At 43.6% G+C, this 23,186-nt stretch overlaps 2 protein-coding genes across 2 annotated transcripts in view; one reads left to right on the forward strand and one right to left on the reverse strand.

The window, feature by feature from the left end:
- The first annotated feature begins 4,053 nt into the window (after window positions 1–4,053).
- On the forward strand, window positions 4,054–18,112 carry LOC132780184 (protein FAM98A-like). Its single transcript, XM_060783749.2, has 8 exons — window positions 4,054–4,145; window positions 7,223–7,359; window positions 9,849–9,983; window positions 13,185–13,369; window positions 15,267–15,350; window positions 15,896–16,012; window positions 16,110–16,277; window positions 17,770–18,112. The coding sequence occupies exons 1-8, from the start codon at window positions 4,123–4,125 to the stop codon at window positions 17,923–17,925; spliced, it is 1,005 nt and encodes a 334-aa protein (XP_060639732.2). The 5' UTR covers window positions 4,054–4,122; the 3' UTR covers window positions 17,926–18,112.
- A 3,303-nt stretch (window positions 18,113–21,415) lies between these two features.
- The window catches only part of LOC132780183 (RAS guanyl-releasing protein 4), a 44,791-nt gene continuing 43,020 nt past the window's right edge, over window positions 21,416–23,186 (reverse strand). Inside the window, exon 17 of the mRNA XM_067462259.1 lies at window positions 21,416–22,035. Within this exon, the coding sequence (XP_067318360.1) occupies window positions 21,871–22,035 (165 nt within the window). The 3' untranslated portion in view covers window positions 21,416–21,870. The remainder of the gene's footprint in view (window positions 22,036–23,186) is intronic.

A 23,186-nucleotide genomic window follows, 5' to 3' on the forward strand; every position in this document is an offset into this window, starting at 1 on the left:
CACTTATTTTCCAAATACTTATTTAGAAAAGGTAGAGGAACGAGAGACCAAATTGCCAATATCCGTTGGATAATGGAGAAAGGCAGGGAGTTTCAGAAAAAACATCTATTTCGATTTTATTGACTATTCTAAAGCCTTTGACTGTGTGGATCATAATAAATTGTGGCAGGTTCTTGGTGGGATGGGCATCCCAAGCCCCCTTCCCTCTCTCCTGAGGAATCTGTCCAAGGACCAAGGAGCAACAGTCAGAACTGACCACGGAACAGGAGACTGGTTCAAGATTGGGAAAGGCGTCCGGCAAGGCTGCATCCTCTCACCCAACCTTTTTAACTTGTATGCAGAACACATCATGCAATGTGCAGGGCTGGATGAATGCAAAGCTGGGGTGAAAATTGCTGGAAGAAACATTAACAACCTCAGATATGCAGATGATACCACTTTAATGGCTGAAAGCGAGGAGGAGCTGAAGAACCTTCTAATCAAGGTGAAAGAAGAAAGGGCAAAAGCTAGGTTGCAGTTAAACATCAAAAGAACCAAGAAGATGGCAACAAGACTGATTGATAACTGCCAAATAGAGGGAGAAAACGTGGAGTCTGTGACAGACTTTGTATTTCTAGGTGCAAAGATGACTGCAGATGCAGACTGTGGCCAGGAAATCAGAAGACGTTTCCTTCTTGGGAGGAGAGCAAGGACCAATCTCGATAAAATAGTGAAGAGTAGAAACATCAAACTGGCAACAAAGATCCGCCTAGTCAAAGCCATGGTATTCCCTGTAGTAACCTACGGATGTGAGAGCTGGATCAAAAGGAAGGCTGAGCGAAGGAAGATTGATGCTTTTGAGCTGTGGTGCTGGAGGAAAGTTCTGAGAGTGCCTTGGACTGCGAGAAGATCCAACCAGTCCATCCTCCAGGAAATAAAGCCCGGCTGCTCACTGGAGGGAAGGATACTAGAGACAAAGTTGAAGTACTTTGGCCACATCATGAGGAGACAGGAAAGCCTAGAGAAGACAATTATGCTGGGGAAAGTGGAAGGCAAAAGGAAGAGGGGCCGACCAAGGGCAAGATGGATGGATGGCATCCTTGAAGTGACTGGACTGACCTTGAAGGAGCTGGGGGTGGTGACGGCTGACAGGGAGCTCTGGCGTGGGCTGGTCTATGAGGTCACGAAGAGTCGGAGACGACTGAACGAATGAACAAGAGAACATCTAATTTTCCTACTTGACAGATGCAACTGTGTTTCGGGTTGCAAAGGTCGACAACAGGCTACACACAATTGGTTGGAAACCCACTCCAACCCGGGCTGGCTTCGAACTCATGACCTTTTGGTCAGAGTGATCTTAATGCAGCTGACACTCAACCAGCTGCGCCACAATCCCGGTGTGAAAGAAGCACCTTGGTATCCCTACGGATGTTCCGGTCCTCAAACACTCTCTGCTTCATTCGGGAAAATGCTGCACTCGCAGAGCTCAGGCGGTGTTGTATTTCGGTGTCAACGTTGACTTTGGTGGAGAGGTGGCTGCCAAGGGAGCGGAAATGGTCAACATTTTCTAATGTTACACCATTAAGCTGTATCTTTGGCATTGGAGAGGGATTGCCTGGTGACTGCTGGAAGAGGACTTTGGTTTTCTCGATGTTCAATGACAGGCCAAGCTTCTCGTATGCTTCTGCGAAGGTGTTTATAGTGGCTTGTAGGTCTTCTTCTGATATGCGTTCAAACGACGTTGTCATCAGCATACTGGAGTTCTATAACACGCTCTCCTGCTGGAAGAGGACTTTGGTTTTCTCAATGTTCAATGACAGGCCGAGCTTCTCGTATGCTTCTGCAAAGGTGTTTAGAGTGGCTTGTAGGTCTTCTTCTGAATGCGCACAGACGACGTTGTCATCAGCATACTGGAGTTCTATAACACGCTCTCCTGCTGGAAGAGGACTTTGGTTTTCTTGATGTTCAATTACAGGCCGAGCTTCTCGTATGCTTCTGCGAAGGTGTTTAGAGTGGCTTGTAGGTCTTCTTCTGAATGCGCACAGACAACGTTGTCATCAGCATACTGGAGTTCTATAACACTCTCTTCCGCCAGAAAAACAAGACATTATGGAAGCACCCCCGGTCAAACATGGCAGACAAACCCTTCCAGTACGAGGGTTGAATGAAAAGTAATGCCTCCACCTTTGTCAGCTGTCATGGCTTTTGTGAGAAGCACGTCACGGTGGTCTCTGGCCACTCATGGGTGGCCAGAGACCACCGTGACATGCTTCTCACAAAAGCCATGACAGATAGCTGACAAAGGTTTATTTATTTATTTATTTATTTATTGTGTCATCAGCAACCATTGTATTACAATTCTAACAGAGCAAAACAAACACACAGATTAAAAAGAAAAAGGAAAAAAACACACAGATTTTGCAAATTTGGTATTTGGTTAAATGTCCTTTGACCAGTATCTGGCCACTTGGAGTGCCTCTGGGGTTGCCACAAGAAGGTCCTCCCTTGTGCATGTGGCAGGGCTCAGGGTGCATTGCAGCAGGTGGTCAGTGGTTTGTTCTTCTCCGCACTCGCATGCCGAGGATTCCACCCTGTAGCCCCATTTCTTAAGATTGGCTCTGCATCTTGTGGTGCCAGAGCGCAGTCTGTTTAGCGCCTTCCAAGTCGCCCAGTCTTCTGTGTGCCCAGTGGGGAGTCCCTCATTTGGTATCAGCCATTGATTGAGGTTCTGGGTTTGAGCCTGCCACTTTTGGACTCTTGCTTGCTGAGGTGTTCCAGCAAGTGTCTCTATAGATCTTAGAAAACTATTTCTTGATTTAAGTCATTGGCGTGTTGGCTGATACACAAACAGGGGGTGGGACAGAGATGTCTCTGCCTTGGTCCTTTCACTATTGGCTGCTACTTCCCGGCAGATGTCAGGTGGTGCAATACCGGCTAAGCAGTGTTATTTCTCCAGTGGTGTAGGGCGCAGACACCCTGTGATAATGCGGCATGTCTCATTAAGAGCCACATCTACTGTTTTAGTGTGGTGAGATGTGTTCCACACTGGGCATTCATACTCAGCAGCAGAGTAGCATAGCGCAAGGGCAGATGTCTTCACTGTGTCTGGTTGTGATCCCCAGGTTGTGCCAGTCAGCTTTCGTATGATGTTGTTTCTAGCGCCCACTTTTTGCTTGATGTTCAGGCAGTGCTTCTTGTAGGTCAGAGCACGGTCCAGGGTGACTCCCAGGTGTTTGGGTGTGCTGCAGTCTCCAGTGGGATTCCGTCCCAGGTGATCCTCAGAGCTTGGGATGCTTGTCTGTTCTTAGGATGAAAGGCACATGTCTGTGTTTTAGATGGGTTAGGGATCAGTTGGTTTTCCCTGTAATAGGTAGGAAGAACACCTAGAGCTTCGGAGAGCTTCTGTTCTACCATCTCAAAGCTCCCTGCTTGAGCAGTAATGGCACGATCATCAGCATAGATGAAGCTCTCTGTCCCTTCTGGCAGTGGCTGGTCATTTGTGTAGATGGCTGACAAAGGTGGAGGCATTACTTTTCATTCAACCCTCCTACTTGAAGGGTTTGTCTGCCATGTTTGGTCCAGATCCATCCAGCCGTGGAGGAGCCTTTGTGGGACAAACCCATCTGGGCCTTTTCAAGAACATACATGGCAATTAGGGTAGAATAATAGCGCTATAATCGTGCCGTGTGATTAGCAGGCCGGCGTGAGAGGAGAAAGTTTCTACACAGCAGCCGCCCCCGCTTGTTTGACAAGCAGAAATCCGAGCGGAATTCTTATTGGACAGCAAGGTGTCCGGTTGCCATGGAAAACAGGTAACTGTGGGCCTTGATTGGCTAAAAACTACACTGTAATACAAGAGGGCGCTCCTCATTGGTCGGCCAAAGATGACAGCGAGTTCCTTGTTGCTATGAGAGCATCCAGCCAACCCGAGGCTCTGTGAGGTGAAGAACCTTTTCGAGTGCGCATGCGTGAGTGAGGAGCAGAAACTCCACCAGGGAAGCCTCTCATTGGGTGAAGTTAGGACCAATGAAAAAGGCCCTCCCGCTTTGAGGGCGGGGGGAGTCAAGGAGTTGCAGGAGTTGTTCTTTCTGTGGCGCATGCGCGTTTGGAAACCAGGAAGTGTGATTGAGTTACACAGGGACCATGGAGGGGAATGGAGGAGAAAGGTAAGGAAGGGAGCAGGTGATGCAATTATTATTTTTGGGGGGGAATTAGGGGCTCCCTGACCCTATACCAAAAGGGGATGTCTTTACTAATAATATAATATAGTATATTCTATATACATATAATATTTATAATATTATAATGTATAATAATATAATATAGTATATATAATAATATAATACAATACAATATAATATATATAATATAATGTATAATACTATAACATAGTATATTGTATATACATATAATATTTATAATATTATAATGTATAATAATATAATATAGTATATAATACAATATAATATAATATATATATAATATAATGTATAATAATATAATATATTGTATATACATATAATATTTATAATATTATAATGTATAGACATAATATAGTATATATAATAATATAATATAATACAATATAATATAATATATATAATATAATATAATACAATATAATATAATATATATAATATAATGTATAATAATATAATATAGTATATATAATAATATAATATAATACAATATAATATATATAATGTATAATAATATAATATAGTATATTGTATATACATATAACATTTATAATACTATAATGTAATACAATATAATACTAGTAATAATAATACAATATTATTATTAGAATTATATATTTACATTACATGTAATATTCCTAATAATATTACAATATAATGGTATAGTGCACTATAGTAATATATAATACTGATATTGTACTATGTTAATTGTACTGGCGGGGACGAGAGATAGGGCCTTCTCGGTGGTGGCCCCACGGCTGTGGAATGCCCCGCGGCTGTGGAACGCCCTTCCCACGGACATTAGACTAGCTCCATCATTAATGGTATTCCGCAAAAAAGTGAAAACCTGGTTGTTTGAGCAGGCGTTCGAATAGTCAGTGCAATGAATGTAAGGAACATAGGAATGGAACAACGGATAATGGATCTGGATCATGTTTTTAGTGATGAGACGCTAGTGAATGGCTATTGGTGTTAATTGTATATTGTTGTTAATTGTATACTTTTCTATAATATGTTATGATGTTAACTGTTTTTTATACTGTGTCATGGTAGCATTGAATTTTTGCTGTTCTTGTTGTTAACCGCTGTGAGTCGCCTAAGGGCTGAGAACAGCGATATACAAATAAAGTAAATAAATAAATAAATAATTGTACTATGTTATGCTAATTGTACTACTATATTGTACTATGCGCCGGTGGCGCAGTGGGTTAAAGTGCTGAGCTGCTGAGCTTGTTGACCGAATGGTCGCAGGTTCGATTCCGGGGAGCAGCGTGAGCTTCCACTGTCAGCCCTAGCTTCTGCCAACCTAGCAGTTCAAAAACATGAAAATGTGAGTAGATCAATAGGTACCACTCCGGCGGGAAGGTAACAGCGCTCCATGCAGTCATGCCGGCCACATGACCTTGGAGGTGTCTATGGACAACGCCGGCTCTTCGACTTAGAAATGGAGATGAGCACCACACCCCAGAGTCAGACATGACTGGACTTAATGTCAGGGGACAACTTTTACCTTTTTAATAATATCATATATTGTATGAAAATATGTCTTCGAAGCCGCTCTGAGAAGGGCGGCATATAAATGCTGTAAACAAAAAAACAAATAAATAAAGTAATATATAGGGTTGTCAGGTATCTCTTACTAAAGTAATTCCCAAAGTCTAGATTTTTTTTAGACATCAACTTCCAGAAGCCTCAGCTGTCTTGGCCAAGGATCAGGGATTCTGGGAAGTGAAGTCCAAAACCAGAGTTTGGTGAAGGTAAAGGTTTCCCCTTGACAAAGCTTTGGTGACAAAGCTTCAGTAGAGACATCTTTTCAGTGACAATACAATGTATTTGGGTTGTGTTGTTGTTAATTCGTTCAGTCGTTTCTGACTCTTCGTGACCTCATGGACCAGTCCACGCCAGAGCTCCCTGTCGGCCGTCACCACCCCCAGCTCCTTCAAGGCCAATCTAGTCACTTCAAGGATGCCATCCTTGGGTTGTAGAATGTAGTTTACCATTAGACTACCATCACTAAATGAAAAACAACAGTCATAGGAACAGGTCATCTCAGATAACAGATTGTGGCCAAGATCAGGATTGTGTGATTTTAATGTTTATATTGAGATGTTTTTAATTCCATGGTTTAAGGTTAAATGATGTTGGGTTTTATTATTTAATCGATAATTGTATGTTATTATCGTTCTATATGTGAGGCACTAAAGTGGATTTCCCTCCTGAGGGGTAGATTTCTCTCACTTCCTATTGTCTCACCTCTGCTCTTAACAATGAGTCATTTGTATTTGTTTATTTAAAACATTTATATTCCACCCTTCTCCGAAGGGACTCAGGGTGGAGCACAGCATATATACGGCAAACATTCCATGCCGGGACACAAATTCTTATATTTATTTCTTTACAGTATTTATATTCCGCCCTTCTCACCCCGCAGGGGCCTCAGGGTGGATTACAATGTACACATACATGGCAAACATTCAATGCCATAGACACACAACACATATAGACAGACAGTCAGAGGCTATTTAACATTCTGATTTTCTGGCCACCAGGGGAGCTGTCGCTTCACCATCCATCTGCGACACTGATGAAGTACTTTCCGCATTCCTCGCATGCTTTTGCTGGAGATATTTATGGCCTTGTAAATTTGTTAGATTAGCCTCCCCACACATAGGTGGTACCTACATCTCCTACTTGACAGATGCAACTGTCTTTTGGGTTGCAAAGGTCGACAACAAGCTACACAAATTGGCCGGAAGCTCACTCTGACCCAGGCTAGCTTCAAACTCATGATATTTGGTCAGTAGTGATCTTAATGCAGCTGACACCCAGCCAGCTGCACCACAGTCCGGGTGCTAAAACATTTATCAAAATATTAAAATAAACAATTTAAAACCGTCCTAGTCATCCACATCAAATCTAATTGGCCTGGTAATATTTCCTCTTGCTGCTTTATTGCCCTGTCCCGGAAGCTTGTTTGCAACTCGTGGACTGTCTATAATGATGTTTCCATCGAATGGTGTGCCTTCTTTGCCCTTTGCTCCCAGGTGCCTCTCCATGGAAGCCTTTGCCCAAGTGGCGGAAGGAGGTGTCTCCAGTCCACAGTTCACAGCACTCTGCTCTTGGCTGGTCTCAGAGCTCCGCCTCTTTTGCCCGCTGGAAGAGGATGTGAATCCTACTCAAGGTAGGAAGCCAGACATTTTTATTGTGTCAGAAGTGACTTAGGAAACTGCAAGTCTCTTGTGGTATGAGAGAATTGGCCATCTGCAGAGATGTTGCCCAGGGAATGCCCAGATGTGTTACCATCCTGTGGGAGGCTTCTCTCATGTCCCCACATGGGAAGCTGGAGCTGACAGACAAGAGCTCACCCCATCCCACATCTTCAAACCACCAACCTTCAGGTCAGCAATTCACCCAGCACAAGGGTTTAACTCATTGCATCATTGCGGCTTCTAGATCTCAAATGAAGGAAATAGATAGAATGAAATATTTCCTTGGATGAAAACAATCCTCCCCGAGAAATCATTTGACATTTTTCTAGACTGTCTACCATAGAATCCAAGAGTTGGAAGAGATCTCATGGGCCATCCAGTCCAACCCCATTCTGCCAAGAAGCAGGAAAATTGCATTCAAAGCACCCCTGACAGATGGCCATCCAGCCTCTGTTTCAAAGCCTCCAAAGAAGGAGCCTCCACCACACTGCAGGGCAGAGAGTTCCACTGCTGAACGGATCTCACAGTCAGGAAGTTCTTCCTCATGTTCAGATGGAATCTCCTTTCTTGTAGTTTGAAGCCAATGTTCCATGTCCTAGTCTCCAGGGCAGCAGAAAATAAGCTTGCTCCCTCCTCTTTGTGACTTCCTCTCACATATTTATACATGGCCCTCATCATGTCTCCTCTCAGCCTTCTCTTCTTCAGGCTAAACATGCCCAGCTCTTTAAGCCACTCCTCATAGGGCTAGTTCTCCAGATCCTTGATCATTTTAGTTGCCCTCTTCTGGACACATTCCAGCTTGTCAATCTCCCTCTTCAATTGTGGTCCCCAGAATTGTGGTATACCACAATAGTAATCTAATTACTAACCAGGGTTGACTCTGCTTAGTTTCTAAAGTTACCACTCATGGATTTGGATACGTGGGGTTGCCCTTGAAGACTGTTCGGAAACTCCAACTAGTCCAGCGTGCGGCAGCCAGATTGCTCACCGGAGCGACATACAGGGAGCATACCACCCCCCTGTTGTGCCAGCTCCACTGGCTGCCGGTTCAATTCCGAGCACAATTCAAGGTGCTGGTCTTAACCTACAAAACCCTATACGGTTCTGGTCCAGTGTATCTGTCCGAACGTATCTCCCTCTACGTCCCACCTCGGAGTTTGAGATCATCTGGGGAGGCCCTGCTCTCGACCCCACTACTCTCACAAGTGAGGCTGGTGGGGACGAGAAGCAGAGCCTTCTCAGTGGTGGCCCCCCACCTGTGGAATTCACTCCCGGGGGAAATCAGAACAGCACCAACCCTCCTCTCCTTCAGGAGGAGGGTGAAGACATGGCTGTGGAACCAGGCCTTTGGGCAACCAGGCAATTAGACAATGACAACCAAATAAGACAATCAGATGTGTAAGATCGGCAGGATTGTCGAAATGGAACCAAAACAGATCTTTGAGTTAATTGTACACTGATGGGTAGGAGGAAGATCCAGGTTTGTATTGTTTTTACTGATTTTATCATTTTACTGATTTTATTGGATAATGTTGAATTGTGGGAATTTGTACTGTTATATTTTTTGTGATGATTGTTTGTGTAGCAGGCGTCTAAGTGCGCCTTGCAGCTGTAAGCCGCCCTGGGTCCCCTTCGGGGTGAGAAGGACGGGGTACAAGAACCCCAAATAAATAAAAAATAAATAAGTTTCATCCCTCAGATATATCTGTTTAAGAGACTCTATATCAAAAAAAGTGCACATAATTCAAATATTGTATAGATGGCATTTAAAGGCTTTGGTCAAACCTCATCTGAGCACCTCAATTCAAGAAGGAGCATCTTAAAGAAACATAATAGCCATGTATAAATATGTGAAAGGGTGTTATAAGGAAGAGGGAGCATTTTTACAAGGCAATGCTGGGTAGGTGCACGCACTTTGCAATTTGAACTAGAATCCTACAGTTGGAAGTGGCCCTAAGAGCCATCCAGTCCAACCCTATTCTAATACCAGATGTTGTAAGTTATATTCCTTTACTGAGTCTTCCTTGCCTAAGGAGGAGCCCTCGGTGGCACAGTGGATTAAACCCTTGTGCCAGCAGGACTGAAGACCAACAGGTCGGAGATTTGAATCTAGAGAGAGCGCAGATGAGCTCCCTCTGTCAGCTCCAGCTCCCCATGCAGGGACATGAGAGAAGCCTCCCACAAGGATGGTAAAACATCAAAACATCTGGGTGTCCCCTGGGCAATGTCCTTGCAGACATGAAAAAAAAATGTCTAAGGAAACTGTATGAAATTCACAGGGATATCATAAAACTATGGAAGACCCGAAGAAGGCAGGTACATTCTCTCATGTTCTGTAACCCACAAGCTCCTGTTCTTTCCTCAAACTGAGTGATGATGTTCAAAATGTATAAGGGCCTCAGTTAGGGAATAAATGCCAAGCCTGATGTGAAGATGTTTACGAGTGGTTGGTTTCTTTCAGGCCCTGAGGATGCAGAGACGTTCCAGATTGAAGTGAGCGGTCTCCTGAACGAGCTCCACTGCCCTTATCCCTCACTGACCAAAGGGGATGTCACAGCCAGACTCGGTACTCCAGAGAATTGCCTCCAGCTGCTGTGTAAGTCCAGACAAGACGCAATTAGAATTAAGACACTCCCAAGATTTGAACTGACTAAGACTGTGGCGCAGCTGGCTGAGTGTCAGCTGCATTAAGATCACTTCTGACCAAAAGGTCATGAGTTCGAAGCCAGCCCAGGTCGGAGTGAGCTTCCGACCAATTGTGAAGCTTGTTGTCGACCTTTGCAACCCGAAAGACAGTTGCATCTGTCAAGTAGGAAAATTAGGTACCACCTATGTGTGGCGAGGGTAATTTAACTAATTTACGAGGCCATAAAAAAGACTCCAGCAAAAGCATGCGGGGAATGCGGAAGTACTTCATCAGTGTCGCAGATGGACGATGAAAACGACAGCTCCCCTGGTGGCCAGAAAAGTTAAATAGCCTCTGACTGTCTGTCTATATCTGTTGTGTGTCTTTGGCATTGAATGTTTGCCATATATGTGTACATTGTAATCCGCCCTGAGTCCCCTGAGGAGTGAGAAGGGCGGAATATAAATACTGTAAATAAATAGAATTGCTGCTGCTGCTTTTCTCCTTTTTTCATCTTCTTGGTATCATCATTCTTTTATATCCTGTCTTTCTCCCAAGTCAGGGACTCGAGGCAACTTACAAAAAGTAAAACAGGCACCAGATCCATCCTGATCTTGGAATCTAAGCAGGATCAGCCTTTGTTAGTACGTTGATGAGAGACTACCAACAAATACCTGCCAACAAATAAGGGTATGCTTAAGATGAAGCAACTGGCAAACCTACCTCTGAATATTCCTTGTCTTGGGCCTGCTCTACACTGACATATAATATTTATTTATTTATTTACTATATTTATATCTCGCCCTTCTCACCCCAAAGGGGACTCAGAGCGGCTCACGGCAAAGGCACAATTTGATGCCTTAAGTGCATATAAAAATAACATATACTTTAAAATCATGTAATTAAAACATATAATAATAATAATGATAATAATTATTATTATCATTATATTTATTTATTTATTATAATTATGTTTTAATTATGATAATAAGCAAAGGTACAATTTTATGCCTTAAGTACATATAAAAATAACATATACTTTAAAATCGTGTAATTAAAACATATAATAATGATAATGATAATTATTATCATTATATTTATTTATTTATTATAATTATGTTTTGATAATAATAATAATCATCATCATCATCAAAGCCAGAATTGAAAAGTCGGCAACAGATCTCAGATGTGGACTCTGCAAGGAAGCAGATGAAACAATAGATCACATCCTCAGCTGCTGCAAGAAGATCTCACAGATAGACTCCAAGCAGAGGCACAACACCGTTGCTCAGATGATTCATTGGACCTTGTGCCACAAATACCTGCCTGCGACAAAAAACTGGTGGGATCATAAGCCGGAAAAAGTTACAGAGAATGAACATGTCAAACTACTCTGGGACTTCTGAATTCAGACAGACAGAGTTTTGGAGCACAAGACTCTTGACCTCATGATCATGTTAAAAAATGAAGTATGGATTGTCGATGTTGCAATCCCAGGTGACAGCAGGATTGAAGAGAAGCAACTGGAAAAGCTGACATGATATGAGGATTTAAATGATCTAACTGCAAAGACTCTGGCACAAACCAGTCAAGGGGGTCCCAGTAGTGATCGGCACACTGGGTGCAGTGCCTAAAGACCTTGAACTGCACTTAAACACAATCAACGCTGACAAAATTACCATTTGCCAGCTGCAGAAGGCCACCTTACTGGGATCTGCATGCATCATTCACCGATACATCACCTAGAGAGTTGGGAAGTGTCCGACGTTTGATACAATACAACATCCAGCAGACTGCTGTGGACTCATCTTGTGGTGTTTATAATAATAATAATAATAATAATAATAATAATAATAATAATAATAATAACGATATGAGGATTTAAAGATCAAACTGCAAAGACTCTGGCACAAGCCAGTCAAGGTGGTCCCAGTGGTGATCGGCACACTGGGTGCAGTGCCTCAAGACCTTGGCTTGCACTTAAACACAATCGGCACTGACAAAATTGCCACCTGCCAGCTGCAGAAGGCCACCCCACTGGGATTTGCACACATTATTTGCTGATACATCACACAGTCCTAGACACTTGGGAAGTGTCCGATGTGTGATCCAATACAACAGCCAGCAGAGTGGTCTTGTCTGCTGTGGACTCATCTTGTTGTGTTTCAAATAATAATAATAATAATAAAATTTATTTTTACCCTGCCACCATCTTCCGAAGGAGACTCGGGTGGCTTACATAGGGCCAAGCCCAGTAATACAGTAAGCAATATACTACATAACACAGCTGTGGACTCATATTGTTGTGTTTCAAATAATAATAATAATTAATAATAATATTTATTTATGTTCCGCTCTATCTCCCTGAGGAGACTCAGGGCAGATTCTAAACATAAAAGGCAAACATTCAATGCCCAAATACAACAACAATACAGTCATACTAGCAAAATTTATACAACCCAACATATAAATGCGAATTATATCTTAACAAATTCAAATTAAATAAAAAGCACAGCCTGTTATAACAGACATAAGACAAAACATCAAATGGAAACATTAATTTCCCGTTTCTTTGGGGCAAATCGATTAATCGTTGCTCAAGATATCTATTGAGCTGGTGGGGTGAGCAGGGCACGGATACGGATGGCAACTATTAATCAGAGGTATAATGGTAGTATTACCATTATACCTCTGTGTTTGTGTTTCTTTAGAGCTGTAACTTAATTTTAATGTTTGCTCTTATTTTATTCTGAAATACAGATGGGGTTAAATAAACTGATACTGGCATGCTCTTCATTTTTGGGTACTGATTTTTTTAAATGATTTTAATCTTTCCCTGCCAATCAATTTGGGAAAAAATGTCCACAATGAGATATAAACAGAAGAAAGGAAACATAAACATATTATTGTTATTGATATTGCTTATTGTGTATTTTTTGTTTTTGAGTTTTTATTTTGTTTTATTTTAATTGTTTTGTATTGATTATTTGTTATCGTCTTTGTTTATTGATGTGTTGTGGGCTTGGCCTCATGTAAGCCGCACCAAGTCCCTTGGAAAGATGGTAGAGGGGTACAAATAAAGTTGTTGTTGTTATTATTATTATTATTATTATAATAAAAGGTTAATGTTAGCTATCCTCTTCCCTGTCCCCTAATCCCACCCATTTCCAGATTTCTTGAGCTCTGAGCTCCTTGCGGCCCGACTCCAGGCACGGAAAGCAGCCCACTCACCTGAGCAAGAAGACAGAGCTGGCGAAGCCGTGTGTGAGCTCCACCACATCTGTAAGGTCCTGGGAATGGAGGAACCTGATCCGACTTGCTCCATCCATCAGCTCATGACTGACATAGAGTCCAAGGTTCGAACCTCTGATTATGAATGGCGGATGTGGGGTGGGCAACGTGCCATAGTTTTGCCATAGTTTTGTTCTAGAGGTTCCAGGCAATTCTAGGGTATGCTTTTGCCAGAAGTTGACTATAGAGTCATGCTGGAGGATCTAGCAATGGCCAGCGAGTTACAGTGGGTCATGCTGTAGGTCCACCAGTGTGACGTAATGGCTTGCTCTCTCTGGACGTTATATATTCAACTAGCCGTCCCCTGCGAGGCGTTGCTGTGCCCCAGTCTGGTGATCTGGATAATAAAGTAATGAGGAAGTGTTGGTTTCTAATATATGCAATGGATAAACAGTATTTCTTGCTGTTTCTTTGTCAGTGTTGATGTGGAGATTGTCTGGTTTGCCTACTCTGGAACACGCAACACATCATTATACTTTTTTGGGGGTCCCTTTCAAATCTAGGATGCTATATCTGTGTGTGTGTGAATCATATATGTCTATCTATATCTATGGCTGGATGGCTCTTTGTCAGGAGGGCTTTGATTACGTTTTCTTGCCCTGGTGAAGGGAGTTGGACTGAATGACATTAAGCATTTTCAGTTGGTCATGGGGGTTCTGTGTAGGAAGTTTGCCCCAATTCTGTCATTGGTGGGGTTCAGAATGCTCTTTGGTTGTAGTTGAACTATAAATCCCAGTAACTACAACTCCCAAAGGTGAATGCCTAATTTCCCCAAACTTCATCTGTGTTCATATTTGGGCATATGGAGTATTCGTGCCAAGTTTGGTCCAGATCCATCATTGTTTGAGTCCACAGTGCTCTCTCGTTTATGGGATTAACAGAACTCAAAAACTACTGGACGAATTGACACCAAATTTGGACACAAGACACCTAACAACCCAATGTATGTCCTTCACTAAAAAAATTGATTTTGTCATTTGGGAGTTGTAGCTGCTGGGATTTATAGTTCACCTACAACCAAGAGCATTCTGAACCCCACCAACGATGGAATTGAACCAAACTTGGCACACAGAACTCCCATGACCAACAGTGTCCTTTGGTTTTGGAGTTGTAGTTCACCTACATCCAGAGATCACTGTGGACTTAAACAATGATGGGTCTGGACCACAAACTCTACACGAATACTCAATATGCCCAAATGTGAACACTGGTGGAGTTTGGGGAAAATGGAATCTTGACATTTGGGTGTTGTAGTTGCTGGGATTTATAGTTCACCTATAATCACAGAACATTCTGAACCCCACCAACGATAGAATTGGGCCAAACCTTCCACATAGAACCCCCATGTGGGCCACAGCAACGCGTGGCAAGGAACGGCTAGTATATATATATTAGCCTCCCCTGCCATGTATTGCTGTGGCCCTGTGTGTATATATGTGTTTTGTATGTTTACATTATGTGTATATGTTATACACATATGTTATATTTATATGTGTGTGTGTATTTGTGTATGTGTGTATATATGTGTGTTTGTGTATATATGTGGTTTTGCACATGCGTTGTAATGTATTTTTTTGTTTTTTGGCGTTTTAAGTCTCTTCTGCTGTGTTTTTCAGTATTTTTATGAATGATGGTCACTCGTTGGCCTGATAGGTGTCTTGTGTCCAAATTTGGTGTCAATTCGTCCAGTGGTTTTTCAGTTATGTTAATCTCACCTATAGATTTGCATGTATCCATGTGTAGCCCTAGAACAGGCATGGGCAAACTTCGGCTCTCCAGATGTTTTGGGCTTCAACTGAAGGGCCAATGTTTGCCCGTGCTTGGGATAGAAGGTTAGGAGTGTGTTTTCCCCTCGTCCTTCTCTGTGTCTGGCCTTCCCTTGCTTTGGATCTACCAGCAAGTGCAAATGGCCTGTTTCTTTTTCTCTTCCCTGGACAGCTAAACTTGTGGTCTACTCCTTAGATCTTGGAGGCACTTTCTACACTACCAGCTGAGCACCAGCAGATGGCGCCGCTCCTGAAGGTCCCGCTTTCCTCCGCAGAATGGGTAAGACGCACTACTGCCTGTGATGCTCTGTAGATAAACTGCTAGATATTTGGGTTGCTGCGAGTTTTGCGGCTGTATAGCCATGTTCCAGAAGCATTCTCTCCTGACGTTTCCCCCACATCTATGGCAGGCATCCTCAGGTATCAGGGGTTGTGAGATCTGTTGGAAACTAGGCAAGTGGGGTTTATCAATCTGTGGAATGCCCAAGGTGGGAGAAAGGACTCTTGTCTGCTTGAGGCAAGTGCGAATGTTTCCAACAGTTTCTAACAGACCTCACAACCTCTGAGGATGCCTAGTTTCCAACAGACTTCACAACCTCTGAGGATGCCTGCCATCGATGTGGGCAAAACGTCAGAAGAGAATGCTTCCGGAACATGGCCACACAGCCCGGAGAACTCACATCAACCCAGTGATTCTGGCCATGAAAGGCTTCGACAACACATTGTTTGGGATGGATTGTCTTTCCCCAAGACCCCATAGATGGGTATGTTTGTGATTGATCCACTTTGCCCTTTTTGTCCTTCCACCTCAAATCAAATCTCTAGGAGATGTTGGCAAACATCCACAAAGCCCTGCAAGCGGAGTACCAGAAGCGGAAGCAGATGATGGCCACCCGCCTCGATGTCACGGTTGCGTCTTTCCATTGGTCTGAGAGGGCCGAGGTAAGAAGAGAAAGCCCAGCCCTGGCAACATCCCCAAAGCTCCCTTGTTGTCTCGTTGGCATTGCCCTTTCTTTCCTTTCTTTTGTCCGTACCATAGAAGCATCGAACAGCCATGACGGCCGTCTTCAAGCCCTTGCGGCAGTCTCTGCTGGACAGCTCCCAGATCACCCTTGCCCAATTGCTGGCGGCTAGGGAGGACTTTTCGCGCATCATCAAGACCAGCAGCGGAGCCTCGCGAGACAAGACCAGCTGTGCAATAAACAAGGTATTGTGTACTCGAAGGCTTTCATGGCTGTGAGTTTTCCAAGCTGTCTGGACATGTCCCAGAAGCATTCCTTCCAGACTGGGTTGTTGTAAGTTTTTCGGGCTGTATAGCTATGTTTGTTTATTTATTTCTTTACGATATTTATATATCGCCCTTCTCACCCTGAAGGGGACTCAAAGTGGCTTACAAGGTATATATTACATACAATATATTATATTATTAGCATAGTACGATATCAGCATTAAACATGCCTATATTGCACCATACCACTATATCGTAATATTATTAGCAATATTACATGTAATATAAATATATAATTATAATATCATGTTATTGTTATTGTTGTTGTTGTTATTATTATTATTATTATTATTATTATTATATTGCACTAGCTGTGCTCTGCCATGCGTTGCTGTGGCCTATAGTAAGAATTTTCGAAGTAGAGGTAGATATCTGGACTACTATGGGCTACCTATTCCTTCCCCCTTTTTCTTCCCCTTTCTCTCCTTTCTTCCTTCTCTACCTCTTTCTTTCATTCCTTCTTTCACTCTTTGGTTTCATCCTTCCTTCTCTCTTTCCTTCCTTCCCTCCCCCTTTCTCTACTTCTTCCTTTGTCTCCTTTCTTCCCTCCCTGTTTCCTTCCTTCTTTCACTTTTTATTTCCTTTTCTCCTTCCTTCCTTCTTTGCCTCTTTCCTGCCTTTCCTTCCCTTTTTCTTTCCTTACTACTTTCTCTTCCTTCCTTCAGTACCTCTTTCTTTCCTTCCTTCCTTCTCTCTTTCCTTCCTTCCATCTCTCTTTCCTTCCCTCTTTCCTTCTTTCCCTCCCTCCTTCTCTTTCCTTTCTTCCCCCTTTCCCTCCTTCATTCCCTCCCTTTTCCCCTCCTTGCTTTCTTCTCTCCTTTCTTCCTGTCTGTTCTCCCCCAATACCATGGTAGAGTCCCTTCTAACTCTATTCTATGAGTCTATTTAATATATTAATATAGTAGTAACATTATATTATATAGTAGTATATATAACAATATTATATATAATATATATATATTATATAGCAATATATATAATAGTAATATATAAAGTATTGTAATTATATATATACACACACACACACAGATAAGGTGTGTGTGTGTGTAGACAAGGTGGAACTGTCCCCTGGCCCCCTCTCCCTTCGCTCTTGCCCAGAGTGACAGTTGTTGCTGGGGAGAGGGGTGTCCAGCTGATGGCATATTCAGGAGATATGTTCCAGAAGCATTCCCTCCTGACGTTTCGCCTGCATCTATGGCAGGCATCCTCAGAGTTTGTGAGGTCTGTTGGAAACTAGGAAAATTGGGTTTATACGGCTGAGAGGGAAAAGGAAAGGACCTGAGTTGATTAGGAATGGTGGGAGTTGAAGCCCAAAACACATGGAGGGCCCAAGTTTGCCCATGCCGGCTTTAACTCCTCTTTGTCCTGCACTGGTCAGCTCCTAAACTGTCACTGTCTTTCCTCCTGGCAGGTGCTGATGATTGGTGATGTGCCGGACCGTGGTGGGCGCCCGGGCGAGATCGAGCCCCCGATGCCCATTTGGGAAAAGCGGCGAGAGGGAGGAGGAGGAGGAGGAGGAGGAGGGCACCAGCGTTGGGGCAAACGGAGCAAGAAGAAGAAAAAATGACAAGAAAACAATAGCCTTTTCCAGCACGGTTTGGAGGCTTCGATAAGTTACCTCTACAAAGGGGAGCAGCCGATTCTGGGTTCCCTTCAGTTCTCATTGAATAGGAATCCAGTTATATAGGCTTCCCCGAGGTGATTCTGTGTCGTCTCTCCTCACAGTGGAGGCAATACCACTTTGAAATCAGTTTGACATTGTTGTAGTCTCGCAACTAAGAGGGCAGCCCTGTGGCTTTGATGGGCATAAGTCTCCCCTTCTTTTAGCTTGCCTTTCAGCTGCCGGACCCAGACGTTTGTCTTACGAGCAGAATAGTTTGGTACTATATGGATTGTATTTCTCAAATTGCTTTCAAAACGAGGGAAGATCCTTAATATATTGTTGAAAGCTTTCATGGCCGGAATCACTGGGTTGTTGTAGGTTTTTTTCGGGCTATATGACCATGTTCTAGAGGCATTCTCTCCTGATGTTTCGCCTGCATCTATGGCAAGCATCCTCAGAGGTTGTGAGAACTCACAATCTCTGAGGATGCTTGCCATAGATGCAGGCAAAACGTCAGGAGAGAATGCCTCTAGAACATGGCCATATAGCCCGAAAAAAACCTACAAGAACCCAAGGTCCTAAATATTTGTTAAGTATTTGACTTTCTGTTTAAAAATAATAACAAGTTGCACTCAAAGGGACAGAAAGCCATTGGATGGAGTACAATTATTCCTGTTCAGGGTAAAATTAATACCACACATGTACAAGCATGTAGGAAGTTGTAATCAAATGTTTTGGACTTTTGCTTAACGGGTTTCAATGTCGGGTAGACTTTTCTTTTTCAAGTTGGTGGAAGCAGTATTTAATAAAAGAATTCAGACTGTCTTATGTTTCATAGGACACAAGCTGTAGTCGTTTTTATGATTTACACTAGCTTGGGTACCCAGCGTTGTCGGGGTTGTCAAATGCATAAGGTTTTGGGTGGACTACAATTCACATCATGCCAGGTTAACCCCGAAAAACTCAATCAGTACAAACAAAAGTTTGTTTATGTTGGGCAAGTTTGCTCTAGATCAGTGTTTCTCAACCTGGGGGTTGCAAGGGGGTGTCAGAGGGGTCGCCAAAGACCATAAGAAAACACTGTATTTTCTGATGGTCATGGGGATTCCATGTCGGAAGTTTGAGCCAATTCTATCGTAGGTGGAGTTCAGAATGTTATTTGATTGCAATGAACTGTAAATCCCAGCAATTACAACTCCCAAATAGCAAGATCTATTTTCCCCAGACTCCACCAGTGTTCACATTTGGGTGTATTGAGTATTCGTGCCAAGTTTGGTCCAGATCCACCATTGCATGAGTCCACAGTGCTCTCTGGATATAGGTGAACTACAACTCCCAAACTCAAGGTCAATGCCCATCAAACCCTTCCAGTGTTTTCCATTGATCATGGGATCATGGGAGCCAAGTTTGGTTCAAATCCATCGCTGGTGGAGTTCAGAATGCTCTTTGATTATAAGTGAACTATAAATCCCAGCAACTACAACTCCCAAATTACAAAATCAATCCTCCCCCAACCCCACGAGCATTCACATTTGGGTGTATTGGGTATTTGTGCCCAGTTTGGTCCAGTGAATGAAAATGCATCCTGCATATCAGTTATTTACATTATGATTTATAACAGTAGTAAAATGGCTGTTATGAAGTAGCAATGAAAACAATATTATGGTTGGGGGTCACCACAACATGAGGGACTGTATTCAGGGGTCACGGCATTAGGAAGGTTGAGAACCACTGCTCTAGATGCATCATCTGTGGGGTTCAGTGTGCTCTCTGGCTATATAGGGTAAACTACAAGTCCCATTATGGCGAGTTAGTCCCCTCAAACCCCTCTAGTAGGTTGTTGTGTTAGTTAAGGGGATTCTGTGTACCAAAATGCTCCACATCCATCATCGGTGAAAGTCACAGTTTCTCTGCTTGTGGGTGAACTATAACTCCCAGAAAGGAAGATCAGTTCACTCCAAACCCCTCAAATTTTGGCATATCAGGTATGTGTGCCAAGTTTGGTCCACTCGACTCCGAACTCAAGAATGGAAAACGGAATGTTGGCGGGTAGGAAAAGAGATTGAAAGATGGGCTCAAAGGCAACCTTAAAAACTCGGGCATAGACACTGAGAACTGGGAAGTCCTGGCCTGTGAGCGCAACAGCTGGAGGTCAGCTGTGACCATCAGTGCTGTAGAATTTGAAGAGGCACGAATGGAGGGCGAAAGAGAGAAACGTGCCAAGAGGAAGGCGCGTCAAGCCAACCCCGACCAGGACCACCTTCCACCTGGAAACCAATGCCCTCACTGCGGGAGATGATAGAGATCAAGAATAGGGCTCCATAGTCACCTACGGACCCATCCTGGAGGATTATCGTACTTGGACAACGAGGGATCGCCTAAGTAAGGTCCAGATCCATTGGTGTTTGGGTTCACAGTTCCCTTTGGATGCAGGTGAACTACAACTCCCCCAAATCAAGGTGAATGTCCCCCAAAGACCTCCAGTATTATTTGCTAGTCATGGGGGTTCTGAGTGCCAAGTTTGGTCCAGTTTCATCATTGGTGGAGTTCAGAGTGCTCATGTGCAAACACAGTCGGGGAAGTGATGCCAAAGTGGGAATGGTTGAAAACAACAACAATAATAATCATAGAATCAAAGAGTTGGAAGAGACCTCATGGGCCATCCAGTCCAACCCCATTCTGCCAAGAAGCAGGAATATTGCATTCAAATCACCCCTGACAGATGGCCATCCAGCCTCTGTTTAAAAGCTTCCAAAGAAGGGGCCTCCACCACACTCCGGGGCAGAGAGTTCCACTGCTGAACGGCTCTCACAGTCAGGAAGTTCTTCCTCATGTTCAGATGGAATCTCCTTTCTTGTAGTTTGAAGCCATTGTTCCGCGTCCTAGTCTCCAAGGAAGCAGAAAACAAGCTTGCTCCCTCCTCCCTGTGACTTCCTCTCACATATTTATACATGGCTATCATATCTCCTCTCAGCCTTCTCTTCTTCAGGCTAAACATGCCCAGCTCTTTAAGCTGCTCCTCATAGGGCTTGTTCTCCAGACCCTTGATCATTTTAGTCGCCCTCCTCTGGACACATTCCAGCTTGTCAATATCTCTCTTGAATTGTGGTGCCCAGTTGCAATTGTCTTTCGGGCAACAAAGGTTGACAGCAAGCTAGACAAATGGTCGGGAGCTTCCTCCGACCTGGGCTGGCTTCGAACTCATGACCTGTTGGTCAGTAGTGATTTTAATGCAGCTGACTCCCAACCATACTCTACTATACTATACATTTTATAGATTAAAAATAAATACATTTCCAAGGCTGTTCCCACTTTCACTGACTCCTTCGTGTTCTTAATAATAATAATAATAATAATAATAATAATAATAATAATAATGTGTTTCAAATAATAATAATAATTTCTATTTATTACCCACCTCTACTGATGGATTGAGGTGGAGTACAACAAATTCCAAAACAAATGAACGTAAAAATACAATAAATTACTAAATTACATTGATAAACATAGACACACACATAAGAGTTTAATGTGACAGCTCTTGACAAAAATGCTCTTATCTCAAAGCAAAATGCGGAAATGCTATTAGTCCGTTCTGGGGGCCCCAACCCCATTTTTTACATGTTTTTAAATAAGATTTTTTTTTGTCGTGTCAGTAGAGACTTGAGAAACTGCAAGTCGCTTCTGGTGTGAGAGAATTGGCCATCTGCAAGGACGTTGCCCAGGGGACGCCTGGGTGATTTGATGTTTTTATCATCCTTGTGGGAGGCTTCTCTCATGTCCCCGTATGAGGAGCTGGAGCTGGTAGAGGGAGCTCATCCGCCTCTCCCCGGATTTGAACCAGCAACCTGTCGGTCTTCAGTCCTGCCGGCACAGGGGTTTAACCTTTCACGTTGTCTCTCCTCTTGTTCAGTTTGGCTTGGGAGGACTGTAGTTGCAGGCTGCCCAGGCCTTCCAACAAGCGAGGGAGGGAAGGCTGGTTGCGCCTTCTTTCAGCAGCCGGCTGTTCTCTGCTTCCAGCTGTGAGTTGCACTTTTGGAGCTGCTGGTTTGCCAGGATGAGTTTGTCCCTTTCCTGCAAGACATGCCAGAAATATTAAAAAATTAACTAGGTATTTTTAATTGCAAAAATGTGAGTCAAGCACTGAAAGGGTTAATTGGAAGCAATGATTCAGCAAAAGCTGCAGTTCAATATAAGCAGGTGTGCCTGCAGCTTAGTTGCCCTCAGTCTGTGAGAGGCCTCTGTGGGAGAAAGTCCTCAGTGTGTTAGTAGGCCTCAGTATGAGAAGGCCTCAGTATTAGTTTGCCTCAATCTTTGAGAGCCCTCAGTGTGAGAAGGCCTCAGTGTTAGTTTGCCTCAATCTTTGAGAGCCCTCAGTGTGAGAAGGCCTCAGTGTTAGTTTGCCTCAATCTTTGAGAGCCCTCAGTGTGAGAAGGCCTCAGTGTTAGTAGGCCTCAATCTTTGAGAGCCCTCAGTGTTAGTTTGCCTCAATCTTTGAGAGGCCTCAGTGTGAGAATGCCTCAGTGTTAGTTTGCCTCAGTGTGAGGGAGGCCTCAGTCCATGAGAAACCTCAGTACGAGAAGGCATCAGTGTTAGTAGACCTCAGTTTGAGGAAAGCCTGTTGTGTGCTGCTTCGGTGAGGGGTTGAAGGCCATCGTGTGTGAAGCTGCAGTGTGAAGGCTGCTGTGTGTACAAAGCTCCTGTGTTAAGCTACTGTGTAACTTTGGTGTGAGGGGAGGCTCTGTGGGAGAAGGGCCTCAGTATGTTAGTAGGCCTCAGTGTGAGAAGGCCTCAGTGTTAGTTCGCCTCACAGTGTGAGGGAGGCCTCAGTCCATGAGACACCTCAGTACGAGAAGGCCTCAGTGTTAGTAGACCTCAGTTTGAGAAAAGCCTGTTGTGAGAAGCTTCGGTGAGAGGTTGAAGGCCATCGTGTGTGAAACTGCAGTGTGAAGGCTGCTGTGTGTATAAAGCTCCTGTGTTAAGCTACTGTGTAACTTTGGTGTGAGAGGAGGCTCTGTGAGAAAAGGGCCTCAGTATGTTAGTAGGCCTCAGTGTGAGAAGGCCTCAGTGTTAGTTTGCCTCAGTGTGAGGGAGGCCTCAGTCTGTGAGACACCTCAGTATGAGAAGGCTTTAGTGTTAGTAGACCTCAGTTTGAGGAAAGCCTGTTGTGTGATGCTTTGGTGAGGGGTTGAAGGCCATCGTGTGTGAAGCTGCAGTGTGAAGGC

The sequence above is a fragment of the Anolis sagrei genome, chromosome Y, assembly GCF_037176765.1.
Source record: "Anolis sagrei isolate rAnoSag1 chromosome Y, rAnoSag1.mat, whole genome shotgun sequence".
In the NCBI taxonomy this organism is placed as follows: domain Eukaryota; kingdom Metazoa; phylum Chordata; class Lepidosauria; order Squamata; family Dactyloidae; genus Anolis; species Anolis sagrei.